This window comes from Ambystoma mexicanum, chromosome 11, assembly GCF_040938575.1.
Source record: "Ambystoma mexicanum isolate Mex_15411 chromosome 11, UKY_AmexF1_1, whole genome shotgun sequence".
Taxonomy (NCBI): Eukaryota; Metazoa; Chordata; class Amphibia; order Caudata; family Ambystomatidae; genus Ambystoma; species Ambystoma mexicanum.
This window is the reverse complement of record NC_090934.1, coordinates 685405007-685423313: the sequence shown is the minus strand read 5'-3', so window position 1 is coordinate 685423313 and position 18307 is coordinate 685405007. Positions and strand designations below refer to the sequence as shown.

At 45.6% G+C, this 18307-nt stretch overlaps 1 protein-coding gene across 2 annotated transcripts in view; it reads left to right on the top strand.

Moving 5' to 3' along the window:
* The window catches only part of IMMP1L (inner mitochondrial membrane peptidase subunit 1), a 569671-nt gene that overhangs the window by 259725 nt on the left and 291639 nt on the right, over positions 1-18307 (top strand). For both annotated transcript variants that reach the window (XM_069623548.1, XM_069623549.1), the window contains one exon: positions 4971-5097. In XM_069623548.1, the coding sequence (XP_069479649.1) occupies positions 4971-5097 (127 nt within the window). The remainder of the gene's footprint in view (positions 1-4970; positions 5098-18307) is intronic.

The following is an 18307-nucleotide window of genomic DNA, read 5'->3' as shown; positions in this document are numbered from 1 at the left end:
TCGAGAGAGGGGAGAAGGGGACACCACTTATATTGTGTAATGGAGGAAAAAGCAAATGCATTAGAGCGTGCATAATTAGTGGGCTTGGGAACAGTAGTGGTTGTTGTTTTAGCTTATTTTAGTTTATTTTGTTTGTGTTTTTTATTGTGTAGGGTGGAGGGTCAAGGAGGGGCAGTTTGTAAATAGTGGTGTGAGTGGAGACTAAGAGTGGGTGTGTTTGAAGGGAGGGGGTAACGTGGGCTGACTGGGAGGAGGGAGCGGCAATCTGATTTTCTTTACTGTGATTTCTGCAGCATGCGAGTAGGGGACACATAGGCTCTTTATAGCGCATTTCCCACAGCAATGGGAGGAGAAACACCTTTAGAGTACATGTACAAGTACCTGCCATTGTACTGGGAAAGGATTGCAAAGTACCACAAACAATGGATGGCAGAAACACATGAGGGAATGCCAAACTTCTGGCCAGAGCAGGGTACCCACAATAAGAGAATTCTGGAGCATATGACCATGTTCCTAGCAGCACAAATATAAAGGTAAACAACTACAAAAGAGAAAAGAAATCCTAGACTTATGGAAAAATTATGAAAGATGTAGAAGAAACCAATGAGGGAGGGACACTGTGCGCAAAAGCAGAGGGGACCCGAACCGGACACAAGGGGTTATACCTATTGGCGGCACTCCCGGTCTCAGAAATCTGAAGGTGTCTCATGCGCTAGTCCCCGGCGATCTGTCATCCAGGTGGCCAGGACACAGCTGTCGCTATTGGATCCAGTTCCTGGGGGTGGACCATTGAGGGAGGATCACCTGGATGTGGATCTTTCGAGGAGTGGAAGTGGAACCCTGAAGGGTGAGTCGTGGTATCCCCTTCCTTATGACACCCTTTCCCCATCCTACCAGGTAGGATATCTAGAAACTCAAACCCTTCCCCTTTTCCGACACAAACACCTTCTCACGGACAGTTCATCATGAGCGACAACGGACTAACACCAGAGCCGTATACCTGACATGTCCCAACAGAAGGGTCAGGCAGAGCCAGGCAATTACTGATAACTACACACACCTGACTCCCGTTACACTTCCACACACGGGTAAAAGGCAGAGCACGAAAGCGCACTCTGAGCAAGCCGAACTCACAAGGAAGCAGCTATCCTGGGATGGCAGTTTAAACTGAGGAGAAAGGCGGTGCAATCTGAAAGGAGGACAAGGAGTGAATTACCCTTGTCCTTTACAACTCAGAACCATGACTTTCAAGAAGACTCAAGGAAAAGAAACAGAAGACTGGGAATTGCAGATGACGAACGGTGTAGTGTGTGTCAATGGTATACGGGGCCTTCCCGCACTGATGGCCAAAGCGGGGAGAAGCGATTGCCACTGTGGTGTCCTTGACTCTGACAGCCCAGCCACGCCAACAAGTTCAGCACAGCCAGTGAGTTGCAGAAACTGATAGCAGCTCGGACTGTGTTATGCTCAAGGTTGTGCAAGCGGCAACATTGTATGAAGAAAGAGAGCTTGAATATAATTTAACTTTGTGAAACTAAGAATAGTACCAGATATAGCGTGGTCTGGCAGTGCATGGGTGCTCACTCGAAGGTCTCTGTTTGGTGCCCCCCTTCTCTTCTGAGCGGGGAAGAATTGTTGAACTGTAAAATCGAAGTGGTCCTGCAGCGGGTTGTGTTGAATCCCCTGCACACTCGAGAGTCTTCGATCGTCTGTAAACTAAAGTTGGTCTGAGCCTGAAAGAGGGGGATCCTGGGTGAACAGTGATACACCCAAGAAGATTGTTGTAGCAATCCGTTAGAGGGAGTCTAACGGTGAAGGAAGGATCGGAGCCTGGCTGAGGGGGATCCTTAGTGAAGAATAAATCATCCTACGTGGACATTGTGAAAGGAACTTTTCTTTATTGTTTACAGGACAGTATTCTAAGTCAAGAGACTTTGCACTAAAGAGACTTGGGCACAGAAGGCCATGATGTTGGTGAAAGGAATTGTGACCTCATGTCGGAGGAGCCATGGAGTGTGCTGTGCTCACATTGTCCCATGCTAAAAACGTGGTGAAGGGAGGCCCCTGCCTCCCTATCCTGACTTATCATTTTGTGAACACTTCTTTCTTTTTGGGAACATTATCCCACAGTATTTTGTAGCATAGCCGTAAGGATCTGCAATAGTTTTCTTTTTAGTATAGGCCCTTTTATTTGACTAGACTCCACAAGGACAGTATTATTATTTAATGGTCATAGCTTGCTCCCATCTTGGATTTGGGTTTAGATTAGGCGTTTATAGCACCCATTTTGCAGTTGAATAAACACCCTTGAACTGTGAACACTTGTGTCTGTCTTACTTTGATACCATGCCTTCCTAACACCGGCGACAGGATATAGCAACCAGACCTATATATATATATATATATACACATGCCACTGTCCTGCCACCCTTATACATACCCGTTGCAACAGCCCCACCCCAGGAGTGCGCAGGACAGAAGGAGCTAGAAGAGGCGCTAGAACCAGCACGGACAGAAGGCCTTAGACAAAATTATAGGCATTTAGGTGAAGGGATGGGCGGAAATACAGAAGATAATTATACACCACTTCAAGCGAATAAAGGAGCACGAAATGGAACTACAGGCAAATGAGGAGAAACTAGTACAGAAAAAGCTGGTGAAGGGGCGGTAGCTGCAAAAAAGGAGAAAAGTATGCAAAAAGGAAAATTCAGTGTTCAAATGATAATGTGGCTGAAGCAGCTCTCTTCCGCATGTTAGACCTCACGGAGTAAGGCAATCCTTGTAGGCAGGATGCTCGGTTTCCAACACAATACTACAGTTCAAAACTGTGTATCATGGCCTGCCATGTTAGTCTTTCTCTGACTTCCAATATTATGTTTCAACCAAAACTTTCACAAAGATCCCCTCTGCCAGGCTCTGACCTTTCACCACATAGTTCTCGTAGGTCCCCCTCTGTCGGCTCAGACATATCACACTTTCAGATGTCTAAGTATTTCGAATTTGCATGGTTTTGTTTACAGACCACCGCAGGATCACTTCGGCTCAATGTTCACTATTTCACTTTTGCTGTTTGTTTGCTTTTTAGCTTCCAGCAATGTGTAAGACCCAAAATTATAAAACTATGAATATAAAATAAGATCACCAGAGACACGGAGATAGTAAACGAAAACAGTTTTATTTGCATGTGTTTGCTCATATTCAACATGTCCCAAGGGAAGTAGTGAAGTGAGCATGGGAGTGTTCAAGCTAAGCCAGCTAAGTGAGCTGCTCGCTAACAAGCCAAGCCCCCCCGCTTTTCTACTGAAAAGAAAACCACTCTTTATACATAGTGGCAGTGACGTACATTACATGCATAGAAGCATTTCAAAGAAATATCATGCTTCTGCTTACGTACCTATTTCGTTATAGCATGTACTGTGCTGGGAACATAAATCACATGCATATTCTGAGAAAGCAAGACATTGTGCGAGCATTTTGTCTTTAGTACAAGACATTCCAATTTGGAATGTTCCATCTTCCAAACGAAAACATTCGTAGTCATGTTATCTCTCTTGCTCCGCAACCAACGCTGTTTTCTGTGCTGAGAATAGCTGACAGTCTGCCAACAGAGTCTGCCAAAAAACACTCTCTTCTAATAACATCACTTCGCTTGTGTTAAGCTGCGTTCAGCATTTTCGCATTGACACATGAACCCATTTAGTGCTTAGAAACTAGAATTTGCACTATACAAAATAACAAGTACAATACATTATATATTTCTGCATGGCTCTAAGCAAATCTTGATCCATGATAGCTCAGAAAAAGCTATACTGCTAAACAGAGTTTACATTAATAAATGAATGGATTAGCTTATGCTAACCCAAAAGAAAAATGCAGATTCACAAATGTAGCTTTCATGGAGACTTTCGAATGGGATATTTCCTTTCACCGGACCACTTCTTTACTTGCTATCGCTGATCTCACAGCTGTATTTTACTTAAACATGAATTCACAGGCCTGCCTTTCTTCGCGTCTCATCCACACACGTGCAGCCTTCACTTGTGATACAATGTTGCTACTTCATTCGCTTGAACACCCATCGGTCTCTCAGGTTGCTTGCCAACTCACTGGCTGTGTGCACTTCATTCTTGGTTTGCGATTTCCAATTTACGAGTCAAGGTTAGCACCATAGGCTTGGTCTGGCCTCCCCAACTCTGCCGTTCCCCCTGGGAGGGTCGCTGGTGTCCTTGAAACTCAATGCAATCTTCACTTGTGGGATCTGGCCTTCTCCACATGTCTTTTGCAGTCTGTCGGAGGCAACGACCTCCAGTAGGGGGAAGCCTTGGGGTTTTTGCTCCGCTGCTCTTATCCCTTGGTCTGTTGCTCTGCTCCAGTAGGTGTGCCTTTGTCCCGTAAATTCTGCTCATACTCGTGTTCCACTTTGCTCAGAGTGTGTCTTTAGCTGTTGCCTTTTATTCGCATGTGGAGAGCTAACTGGTATCAGGTGTATCAATTTAGTGTAAAGTGCCTGACTTTGCCTGACCCGATTAACGGGACATGTCCAGTACAATGTGAGAGAGTTAGTCTGGTTAGTCTGTCATAGCAACACAGCAGTAGATTGAAAGGTAAAAGGAATGTGCATGCCACCGTTTTGTAAAAATGCTGTCATCTTATAGACACTACATTTATGAGGAAGGACTTTAATAGCCCTGGGACATAAGTAACCTCTGGTCAGATGAAAATCCTGATACCCTTCAATTGCCTACAGCTACTTCTCCATGAATTCCAATTTCGACCCCTGAATAAATGTTCAGTATTCCCAATGCAGTAATCTGTAGAGGGATATCTAGGAGGATCAGTACTACCCTATGGCTTAAGAAACCCATTTTCAGAGAGTCCATTCATTTTAAGGCGGTAAACTGAATGTTTCAATATGTTACGTTGTGTATGTAGATTTTAATTATTTGAAATATTCATATGCTTTTTCTCAGAGGTGATATTGTAATTGCGAAAAGTCCAAATGATCCCAGAACACACATCTGTAAGAGAGTGATTGGTCTGGAAGGAGACAAAGTCTGTACCAGCAGTCCTTATGATCTATTGAAAAGACACAGCTATGTGAGTATTTTTACATAATTTGTTGCATGCTGGCAGAACACAGTGATTTTTCTGTTCCATTTTCTTTTTGGCAAACTCTTAAAATCGTAGACAGAATAATGTACACTTTTCATTAATCTATCACTCTTTATTTTGTATTCCTACTAGAACATATTTTTTGTCATCCATGGAGATAGGCTGTTATTTTGGACAAAATGACAGCATAATTAAAATATGCACATATGCTGTCACTATAACATGTTGCATATCATGCTTTTTACCCAAACCTACATATTTCTGTATCACTCCCAAACCGATTTAGTTCTATATCGTATTTCTATTTCTGATGAACGGTGTGATGAATCTGGACAAGTGTAGCTTGCAGTTCGTGCAGTGTCACTGGCCTATTAAGAGTTGCTGCTTGTTCTACAGTAATCGTCGGGAGGTCTATCTAGTCAATGTGTCGTTTATTTCCTCCTCTGGGGTCCAATCCAGTCGGGTGCATAAGGTTTCATAATAGATTTTAAATACTCTATATCCTGCTGTTGGTAGCATAATTCTCCCTTGTCCGTGTATAAGAAGAAGATGGGCGTGTGGGGGTACTCCGACCTGAGCAGCCATGTTAATAGTTTGCCAGCTCTGTATCTCCATTCAAGAGTTTCTTTACAATATGAAGCCATGTCATGTCTGCCCCGGCTTAGCCAGATCTATACACTGTGACGAATCTGGACTATTAGTCTCTTCTCCCCAGAGGGGAGGCACCCCCTTTGAGACGAGGGAGGTGAGCCTGCTCAGCAAGACCCTCACAGGGGTCTGGGCAACTGTTTATTCTGGGTTTGATTCACCGAAAAGTGACATTTCTTCAATCACTTGGGTGGGCTTCAGGTAATGCTAGATCTCGCTTAAACGCCACAGTCCAAGAAGGACACACCCTTATTGTTGGTGGTGACGTACATAAAACCACGAGGAATGTGGAATGGAGGAGAGTGAATCCTACGCAGTGGCATGTCCTTGATGAGGAGACATCCTGGAGGGGCAGAGCCAGTCTAAACCGCGGAGCCCATGTTGGCGTCTAGAGGGAGAGAATTGGTAGCCTAATGCCAGGAGGCTGGCACCCTGAACGACTGAGAAGCCAAGGCAAGGAAAGAGATGTAGACCGAAAAGAAACTTTCTCGCCTGGTGGCACGACCACGCGGAAGCTGTGGTGGGCTTTGGGCCTGGTATCCAATGCTGAGACCAGATTGCAGAGGCGAACCCAGATCCCCAAGCTTTGCATGAGCAGTGCATTTGCTGTCGAGACGAGCAGCAGAAGGGAAGTGAACGCTCCCAAGGAGGAAACGCCATTGAGAGGCACGAATGGCGACCGTCAAGGCTAGGAAAGCCACAAAGGTTACGGGAGCCTGATAAAACAGTATCGAAATTGGGGGAATTGTAATAAAAAAGGGTTTATCCTGAGAAAAAGGAAACCGTATGGAAGATAAGTAAAGACTTCAAATGTGACTAATAGAACCTACAAAGATGTTATAAACTGTGTTGGGGACACTGAAAAACTTGGCAAACCTATGGAAATGAAAGACTTGTGAACTGTGTTTTGAGACATTGATGAACTTTTCTTTGAAAACCTTCTTTTGGAAAGAGACCGAGAACTTTCAAGTTTTAAAGGCTGCTTCTTGTAGAAGAGATCCAGGTGTTGGGCAGGCTGAAGCGAAACACAGAGGCTATTGCTTTGGCCTCCTTTTTGGTTAAGTTTTCTTAAGGGGTAGGGCCAGTTAGCGGAATAGGATTTGGACTACGGCCCTTTTCTTTTAGACTTTGATGAGCATCCTTAGTGTTAGTTAAGCAGGGAACTTCCCTCATAGCAGTAGGGATAGATAGGTGTTTTCTTTTGATTATGAATAAAAAACCCTTATCATGGCACATAGTAGACCAAGTACTTCTTCTGATTTGCCACAACTGACAGATGAAAAGTGTAAAATATTTAGCCAAGCGAGTGGAAAATAGTTGCATTTATTGTAGCAATACATTGTGTGTTATAAAACTAAATGCTGAGAGCAATCGTATAATGGCCAATGTATTTCATTTTAAATTTTCAGTGACTTTGCCGTGCTACAGAAACTAAGATGAACTGTGGGCTCGTATTAAATAGGTCGAAATCCCCACCCAGCAGGTAGGTACCCACGCTTGCAGTTTTGGCCAGATTCCATGGAAAAAGCACAGGAGATTACAGAAGTGGGATGTACTTTGAGGGTCTAGTGCACATGCCATTTGGTTGATGTGCAGCAGGTTTCGTGCAGTAAGGGTCTGGAGCAGGTATACATTCTCTATTGATTCCAGCCAGGTGGTCCAGGACCTAGCGGGGGAGATGGAAGGGGGCATTTCTTCGAATATGCAGGATCCAATCCACTGGAAGAGCTTGCCGCTCTCTTTTTGTGTCCTTCCAAATACACCAAATGTCATGTGCAGGAATTGGCAGCATCATCTTAAACCAGGAAGTCCAGGTTTACAGCACCAGGGAGAGGGGACCCGTTGGAATGTCACACACTTGAATAGGACAACAGTGCACAACGGCGAGGTTATCGGATTTGCATGGAATGCCGAGCAGTATTTGCATCATTGGGTCCCCTATGTTATCCACCTTTTAGATACCTATGTATTACAGGCAAAACATAAGTCTTGTGAACAAAGTAAATTACAGTTCCTAGGGCTGTATGACTTCAAAGGAATGTCATGGTCACATGTACAGACAGTTTACTGGAAATTCCAGTCAGAGAGACCATGAGACTAATAGTTACGCTCATGTTGAATGAAAATTATGCAGCCCACAATGTAGGTTGCAGTTAGAATAGAGGCCATGCCCAGGGGCCCATTATTAGCATCAGCCATGTCAGGGAAATGTGGCAGAATTATAATATGCCAGTAGTGCAACCCTACCTCTTCTGTACATTGAGGTCATGACTATGTAATGCCACCAGGTTGTGAATTTTGATTTGCCTCTTCCTCTAAGAGACAATGGGTTGCTCTCATGAAATCAAGGATGGCTGTAGTGTTCCAGCCATAGGGTTTCTCTGTTCTAATGTTGTGGGGATTGTCAGCAACGATGTGAGCCTTCTGTGTCTCTTTTGGGAAATGTGGTTCTTACCACACAGTGGTTTCTTTTTCTTCACTGCATTTAAAATGTAATCGTCTTCAGCAGTAGCATTTACTTCTGGACAACTGAGGCCCCCGGAGTACAGCAGCTTCTGGCATCAATCAATTACAACTAGTGTTAATTTATAATACAAATGGATAGCGATTGCCACAGTGGTGTGTCTGATGCCAAGGTTAGCATTTACCACCAGTCGTAGATCAGAACGCTGCACTTCCCATGCTGCTGGCACTGTATACATCGCTGATGCACACGTGTCCGGGCACATGGGCCATCAACCACACCTATCATCCCTAAAGTCTACCACAAAGTCCTGCTGCTTGCCACAGGATCCCTGCCACAGACCCGCAAATAACATTGACCTCACTGAAGATACAGGAGAACCCCTGTTGCCCAGTTGTGACTCTATACCCTCTACTGGCGCTCCACCATGTCTGACACTCGTTCGCTTGCCCATACAGTTGGAGTCTGCTCTGTGCCCATAATCTCGCCTCTGGATCCGGCGTTCACAGTGATGCGTACACCATGCCAATTCTGTGCCCCGACGCCTACCCGCTATGGCCAATATTATTAAACTACCTGCTATTGCTATTGCTATGCCCCTGCCCATGGCACTACATGTTGATTTGATGCCCATGCCACTACCTGCTATTGCTAATGTTATGCCCTTGTCCACGGCACTACCTGTTGATGTCTACTCCACTACCTGCTATTGCTGTTGCTATGCCCCTGCCCACGGCACCACATGTTGATGTGATGCCCGCGGCACTACCTGCTATGGCTAATGTTCTGCCCTTGCCCACGGCACTACCTGCTGATGTTGATGTGATGTCCACTCCACTACATGCTATTGCCAATGTTATGCCCTTGCCCACGGCACTACCTGTTGATGTTGATGTGATGCCCACTCCACTACATGCTATTGCCAATGTTATGCCCCTGCCCACGGCACTACCTGTTGCTCAAAATAACACCAGCCATACTATGCCTATGCACCAGGAAGTACATCTGCCTGGGCCCCTACTATTGCCCACCTGTGCTACTAACCCTAGCACAGCAACGCCAGCACCTCATCATCCGCTCTCTCACCCCTCCTCCCATCCACACCCTCAAGTGTGCACTCATCAATGCATGTTCATTACCGGCTTATGCATTGGATATTAATGACCTCATTATCAATGACAACCTTGACCTATCAATCACTGAGACTTGGCTTGACGAAAGTTCCGGCCCTGCTCTATCTCTTGCCATCTCCACAGATTACACAATACTTAGAAAAGACCAAAGGCACCAGAGAGGTGGTGGTGTCGCCCTCATTACAAGGGAATCCCTCTCTATCAGGGAGGCTGAAGGCCAAATCAGTCACAGTTGCGACTACCTCCCTCTCAAAATTAATGCCTCTCACAACTGCACCTTCTCTATTCACATTATATATCGCCCCGCAGGGCCCATTGCCGACTTCCAGGAAAACCTTATCCTTTCATTGTCTGACAGCATCAAAAGGACCTCCCATGTCCTGCTCTTGGGCGATCTCAACTTAGGGCTTAACGACCCCAAGGATTCCAATGCTAATACCGTGAACAAAGCCTGACCACTTTGAGCTTCTCCCAGATCATCCATGAACCCACACACATTAAAGGACGCACCCTAGATTGGATTGCTCAGCATAACTGCACTATCCAAGTAATTGCCAACACGCCCATCCCATGGTCTGACCACCATTATATTCAATTCAACCTCCTCTCAAAAAAAGGCTCCTTGAAGCCTACCACTCCATGCCCAGCTGCCTTCGCTAGAAGCTCAAGGCAGCTCACTGCAGAAAACATTGCACCTTTCCTTTCGGTTCCCGCACTCCAAGCCCTCTTCTCCGAAAAAACCCGGACACTCTTGCAACCACCTACAAAGACATTATCAAGCAAGCTGTCGACTCTATAGCCCGCCTATCTCTCAAAAAAGCCAAACACTCAAATATCTGGTTCTCGAAGGACTTACTAGACGAACGAGCCAAAAAAAGGCTAGAACTCTGCTTGGAATTCCAGCCCCTCTGAGGCCACCAGGAGTGCCTTTAAAGCCATCTCTAAAAACTACAAAACCAACATTATCCAAGCTAAAGCTGCCTCGTTTAACTCTAGGATCAACTATGCCAAATCAGGATCCAAAGAAATATTCACTATCTTCCGCAAGCTTGAGAAGCCTTCCACCCCTTCTCCCACTCTCCTCAAGGATGAGAATTGGTGTAACAACTTTCAGTCAGCTATGCTGGACAAGCTGAATACCCTCCAAACCAAAATCCGAGGCCATCAAAAAGCCCTTAGCCTTCTCATAGCAGACCTGCATGACAACTTGCCTGCAGTCTCCAATTCTAACCCGTCCACCCCGTTTGACTTCAAAGAAATGACAGAACTGGAAGTCATTGCCTTGCTCAAAACCATCAAGCCTTCCAATTGTAAGGGCGATGCCTGCCCGGCACAACTCATAAAAGATTCTGCACACCTCCTCGCCCTTTTCATAACTGCCTTTATCAACTCTTCATTTAAAACTGGCCTTGTCCCCAAGGACTTCAAGGAAGCCTGGGTTCGCCCGCTCCTTAAAAAACCATCCCTGGACCCAATGGTTCCAGGGAACTATAGGCCTATTACCACCGTCCCTTTCCTCCTAAAAATACTGGACAAAGCAGCCTACCTGCAAGTTCAGAAATTTCTCAAAGACAACCGTCTCCTAAGCCTGCAGCAATCTGGCTTCCGCCCACGACATGGCACTGAAACATCCCTTCTAGACCTAAAGAATCAAATGGACGATCATAGAGACTCGGGCAAACCTGCGCTCCTAATGCTCCTTGACTTATCAGCAGCCTTTGATTTGGTAGAGCATAACACCCTTTGCCGCCATCTTGCCTCTGCAGCCAACTTCTCTCCCAAAGCCTGTGCCTGGATCACCTCCTTTCTCCAAGAAAGAGCTATGAAAGTCTTCTCAGCCTCTGCCACCCCCAGCATCAAATGTGGAGTCCCGCAAGGCTCCTGCATTGCGCCCACCCTCTACAACCTCTTCACTAGGCCTCTATTCAGCATCCTGGACTCTCTTTGCATCTCGTACACCAACTACACGGATGGCACACAGGTGCGTATTCCATTCACTGACAATTAGGACTTGATCACCCTCACCACCATATACTCCACAATCCAGTCATGGATGGTGGATAATTGGCTCTGCCTTAATAGTGAGAAAACGGAAATCCTCCTAATTGGCTCCCCTACTACTCTGGGAAATCTGGATCAGCAGTACTTGTACTTTACTATTGACAACATCCCCATCAAGGTATCCAACAATGTTAAGATGCTTGGTGTTTACCTTGACTCGGACCTGACCGTGGAAAGACAGGTTAACGCTGTGGCCTCCTCATCCGCCTACTATTCCAAAGTTCTCAATGCAGCCAGGCCTTTCTTATCCCGTCAGAGCTGTCTTACTATCGCCAGGGCAATAATTGGATCAAGGTTGGATTACTGCAATGCCCTCCTCATAGGGACCTCCTGCAAGAATTTTGCTAAACTCCAAGTGGTGCAATCAGAGCGGCCACGGGCATATCAAGTAAAGACCACATCTCCGAGGTATGGAGGCCCACTGGCTCCCAGTCAAAGAACAAATCATCTTTAAAACTCTCTCGCTTATACATAAATGCCTTCATGATCTGGCACCACCCTACCTAACTCAAAGAATCATTAAGCACACCTCCACAAGGCTCCTCAGAAAGAGCTATGCCAACACGATCATCACTCCTAAATCGCTCAAAGTTCGCGCTGGGCGGTCTAGCTTTCCCACACTGTCCGCTTCTCACTGGAACGTTCTTCCTTTTCACCCAAGTATGATCTAATCCCACCAAGCTTTCCGTAAAGCTATCAAAACCAAGCTTTTTGTATAACTGTATTCCCTACTCCGCTGCCATGTTATTTCTGATGTATTACTGATTGCATGCACACTTGACTATGTTTTCAAGCTCACCTACCTTTCATATATTAAATCACTGATTTCTATGCACTTGTACCCAAGAGACCAAGTCGGTCACCTGTAACCTAGTCAATTACACTTTCATGTAACAGCGCCTCGATGCCCATGGGCTGTAAGTGCGCTATACAAATGCAAATAAATAAAATAAATAAATGGTGCCCAGATTTGTGTATTGAAGGGTTAGGTTTCCCTGTGTTGAGCAACCTATGCGCTTGGAACTACATGTGCTTGGATTAACTGCCTTTTAACAATTATAACTGCCTCACACTTATTGTTAAGGAATACGTTCTAAAACTCTTCCATTTTGTTGAACGTTTTGATGGTCACATTAGAAGTATTTAACTTTGCATGGGTGTCATTTTAGGTACCTGTAGCAGGCTTGGGAGTGAGAGACCAGAAACCGTACAGTTTGGTTCAAGCACGTTTATTGTTCACACATGAAAGATGGGGAAACTGTCTTTGTCCCGAGGGGGAAATTAGAGTGAATCGTCTACAAACAAAATGGTGCTGGGGTCAGACAAGACAATGAATCCCTGTTGGCTTTGGCTGACCCCCACCACCCTTTATTGATTGCCCTAGTCTTCAGAAGTTCTTCTCTCCCTTGAAACCCACTACTCTGATGCATTCCTAGTCTATATCAGTGAAGCCAGTTGTCTGGGTTTTCAGTATTGGTATGAGACCCCAAGGTCCTTCAGTTGTTTGTTTGATCAGGGGCAGTATGATTGGCTTTTAGCCACTGCCATGATACTTCCTTGTCTCATAGGTAGGTCTTTTCTGGACATCCTTGGTGATCCCAACTCACATAGGTATTTCCCTCCACCTTTCTGGGTGCTTGCCTGGCAATCTCTATTGTTTACCTTGCCTTCCTGCCATGAGCAGGTCTTGTTACTACGGGTTGCAGGTGGAGGTGGAGGTGTGTGGTAAGGTACCTGCAGTGGATCTATGAAGTTTTGCAGAATTTCTTTTTTTTATTATTTTCCCTTTTTTTGCCGAATGTCAACTTCGCAGAATTATTTTTGCTGTTTTTACCACTTAATATGTACCACAGAAAGTGGGGGGAAACCTCTGCAACTCCCATCCTTTCATCCCCACCTACCCTTGTATATAGCTTATCCATACTTACCATCTGTGATATAAAAAAAAGTGGTAAACAATTGGGCGAAAATGCATTGGGTAAAGTTGCCATTGGGCAAAAGTGGGGGATACCACTTCTAGTTCCTGGATGGTTCGTAGAAGAGCTTGTCATGCTTGACCGCACTTCCAAGCTGACTCTGGTGGCTTGTAGCAAGGTTTCCCACAGCCTGATGGGATGCTGCTAGGGCATATCCTTCTTGCCCCCATGCTTCTCCAAGCTCGCCCTGTATGTTCAGGGATCAGGTCCAAAACTGTTAGTTTCCCTCTATCACCCTTACAACGAGGTTCTTCCACTCCCTATCATCTTCCTTTCAATGGGGCTGAGACTCGCTCTCTACCCCCATTGGCTGACTCTGAAGTTTGAACTTGGGAAGCTTATTGGACCTTCTTCTCCCTGAGGGTCCAGGAAGTTTTACAAAGTGGCATGGCTATTGCTGCCATCTTAGTGATTCACAGAACATACCGTTATGTGGTTATGCACCCTGTCCTTCGTCCCCGTCCCACAGGTCTTCCAGGGTTGGAACTCTGCCTTTCAGAGACCTATCCGCATCTTGCCGATACCCCATGCTAGTGTCTTGATTGACAACTGTGAACTCACAAAGTGGCCCGAACCACATCTGCATTAGTGGGGTGGAATGCTCCTTCAGTTTTCGGTTCTCTGTCCTGTGTCTCCCTTGCTGTCTTCATGCAATAGCAGCATTATGGGACATGTAGTCCTCTGTTTTTCCTCAAGTATTGATGCCCACTGTTGGGGATTTTCACATTCTTTGCAGGTTGACAGGCGGGTAGGTTCACCTCAAACACCCTCTGTGAGGCACATCTGAAAACGGCCAGGCCAACTCCGTCCCTAATCACCCCCTACCCCAGCAGGTCTAGAATCGTTGTTCGGAGAACTCCCCACATACCATGATAGTTTATTATACAGCCAGCTCTACAGATAAGCGGCATAGTAGCCACTTTTACTCCTTTAAAACAGGCAAAGGCTCCCAACAAAAAATATTATTGGCAAAGCCAAAGGTTTTGGTTTTCTGAAGGCATGGGCCAGCCATTTTCCATGCTGCTACTTATAGCATGCCTGTCAAGTGGTGTTAGGAACAAGTCATGTTATGACAGGGGACTAGCCTGGCCACGGGCAGACAACGGGTAGGTGTTAACCAAAAACACCCACAGGTTGTGGATCCCTCCTCATCACATCTCTCTCTCTTCGCTTCACCTCTCATGCCAGTAGTTTGACTTACAGACGTTGCATATGGTACCGCATTATATCCAAATTTTAAATATGCTTTTAAAATGCTTCAACAAACAAATAGGATCCTGTCTCTCTACTTCCATCCATCCAACTCTGAAGATATGTTTACAACATTGTTCACAGCAGAGACGTTCCACAGGAGAGCACTCTAGTATTATTACTGCATGCTCTAAAGAGGAACATTTTGATGAGAAACATGTGTTCATTTAATTGTCAAGATTTACTACAAGCAAAGAATTATGGATTGCAAAAAGATATCTATTCAAATGTATTTTTACCCGCCAAAACGACCCCCCTACCCCTCCGGAAATGGTGATTACTTTTTTTTAGACTCTGAAAAATAATTGTCTCCCCAAATAAAATAAAAAGTAGGGTATACATAGTCCCACTCTAAAATCTTACCTGGAGCCCTTTATACAACAATCAAGACATGAAATAAGTATATTTTTAATTCCCATTGCGAAAGCACATACCATTGAGTCAGCCATAAGCACTATAAATTAGTTGGTTGTTATGCTTGCGTTTAATTTATAATCTGCAAAGTCATATCGAAATTAACAATCATTATCCTCCTGCTTAGCTTCAGGATAATACCAATTTTAAAGTTTGCTTTAAACAGGTGGATCCAGTAAGGTACGTATGGAAAGATGTATTTATTGGCCTTACAAATATCCTATAAGTAAAAAAAAAAAATAGCCCTGTTTAGAAAATGTTTTTGTTGACCTGTTGTGTGATCTGTGTTTTAGTATTTATATTTAGTATTTAAAGGTTTATAATAGCCTAACCCGAGAATCAAAGGTGATTTGTTTCTATCTTTTATGTTCAAAATTATATAAAAACATTCTCGCAATATTACCAGAGCGGGGGTCGGGGCGGCATTACTGGGCCTCGTAATGCCCTGGGCCAGGTAGCATCCCAAGCAAAGCGAGGGCTTTAACTATAGCCTGGGGCATTACCAGTCATGGTAATGCCCCTCTGCAAGAGTAATATTGCTATTAGTTGAGAGAGGAACTCGTACGCAGTTTCTCAACTTTAAAAAAAGCTGTCCACCACAGATTGGGGGAGAAGGGACTACATATGTAGTCCCTTCTCCCTTTCCATGGCAGCAAGTTACGTGCCAGGAACACTACTGTTCCCGACGCCAGCGAGGGATATGGAAGCAGAAGGTAAGTGGGACAGGGATGGGACAGGGGAAAATGTGTGGACCACGGGGGGTGTGGGATGGGGACGCAGGGGGAGCACTTACCTCATTATCCGGCAGGGGAAGATGGCAGCCTCCAGCTCTGAGGAGGCTCAGTGCTGAGGCTTTACTGTGTGGTAGAGCCCTGTTGTGAACCTCCTCATTGGCTGGTAGGCCAAGCTCACACCCCCGCCGGGTACTAATTGGCATTATTGGCCATACAGATAATAAGTCAATCTCACCGTTTTCCCTCAGTTATGGTTCCAAACCAAAGGCAGATGGGGCTATGTGGGGAGGCAACAAGGAACAACCATGGATAGACCTGTACCATGCTCAAAAATGTTACTTGCACCTGACCGTGTCAGCGTTGCATGGTAAGTCGTACATAGGAGAAGGACCAGAGGACATGGTACAACTTGGAGGTTTAGAGCCCTACAAACTACGATGGTGATGATGTTCCCTAAGCTTCAAAACAAAACAAAACAAAAAAACAGTGCTTGTCAGGATGTCTTTAAAAATTCTGTCGTCTGTTCAAACCTATTCCCTCCAATGCTCTCCCTTTCACCAATAACCTATATAAGGTCAACTTTAAGTAACTTTACTCCCACTATATGTATTCCTTGTTAGATCGCTCCAATGATTTACAGTTCAATATTGGTCTCTATGGGTGTTAGGCAGCTTGCCTATTTTCGCTGGGACTTTTAACCCTCACTGGATTATTACATCTTTCAGCCCGGCATGGGCTGTCTGGTTCTTCCGGCCTTCTGAATAGCGTATAGCGTTCACTTCCTTGCAGAGTGTTTTGTGGTTTAGCCCCCTGTGGGCTAATCTGCCTCTCAAGCTGTATATGCCTCTGCTTTAATTCACAGCCTTTGGGGTATTATCGGGGTCAGCCCATCAAGAGCTAGGCAACCCTCGAGACTGTAGTGTATGCCCTTGTGGTCTATTCTGGCACCTCACCCCCCTCCACCACCCTACTCCTGCTTCAGTCGTTGGGTCACGCTCCTGAGCTCCTGCGGCATGTCTGGTCGGGAGAGGCAGCTTCTCTGCTTGAAGCACAACCACGACTCTGACCTCGTCGCAATGGGGTCTTTCGTGTCGGTTGCTCCTGCCCATTACCGTCAGGTCTTCAGCATTGAGACTGCTGGGTGCCAGTGTGTGACTGCGTCGGTGGTTTGCTTCCCTCTTCTCGACACCTCTGCGTTTCCCAGGTTCTCTGCCATCCTAGACCCTCCAGCGTTAAGAGGGAGTTGGCCTCCGTCCACCCACCACCTTCTCTGCGTGGTTCTGCCTTCAGGCTCCTCAGTGAAAGGAGGCATCCCTGCCTCTGCGCTCCAGCACAAGCTTCTGTATTTTATTCTTAAGCTTTCACTCTCCTCTTGGCCCAGCACATTACTAAGAACTGACATGTTGTTTCTTCTCAATAGGAACCTCTTCATATCAGACACCTTTCCAGCAGTATTGCTTTTTCCCGTTATTTAATCACTTTTTACTCTTCAGTCCTGTTCCCTTTCCACCATACTTATGGGAGTCTGTCCTATTGGGATGGGACCTGAACTCTTTTACACAGCACAAAAGTAATTTTACCTTGAAATGTGGGTTGCGTGGGAGGCTCCACACCGTGGGTGTGGCCAGACCTGCTGCCTCTGCCTACCGGCAACACCAGTCAGTCCTTTTTTTTGCATCAACGGAACTGGATTCTTGGCATAGAATGTGCAATTTTTCCCTCACCGCTTTCATTTCTATATGTCTCCTCCCGGCAACACCAGTCAGGCTTTTATGAGGGGCGTTACCGGTTTTTACGACCTTCTCTTCTTGCGGGAGGCATTTCACGGTGGCAGATATCCACGTGCGCTGCTGAGTGTTTAGGCCACTCGTGGGTGTCCTGTTCCTCCTATCATGTGCTGTCACCCCAGATTTTTTGCAGGAGGCTCACCCGGTGGAGAGAAGTATTCTGAGCCTTGCCTCCCAATCATATTAAGGAGTTTGATTTTCCGCAATCGTCAAAGCAGATAAGTCGGGCACCCATGTATGCGGGAGGGACATGTGAGGAATCTGATGATGTTGTCACTCCTTTCCCTGATCTAGCTTCTCCTTATGTGGCCAGGGGAAGGCATCCGCTACATGATCCTGACCGTGGGGGCGACTATATGAGGGAGGATCATCTTGGCCGGGCGGGGGGGGAGAGGACCCTCAAGGGGATGACAGAACATCATTGGGGCAAGTCGCATACCCCCCATTCCCTCTCAGGGATGTTCCCTCCATTCCTCATGCCTTAATGGCATATTGCAACACCCTCCCTCAACCATGTACCAGATCTAATTTATGTAATCCCCAACATTACATAATGAATAATATATCAACCACTGAGGAAGAGGCAGGGAGCAGTAATGATCACTCTAAAAAGGTTCCCATACCAGTTTCTTCAGCATCACATAAGGAACCACGAGATAATTGACATGAGAAAGAGGGATAGAACAATGAAGATCACAAACACTGGTAAACCCAGACTGCTGTATTT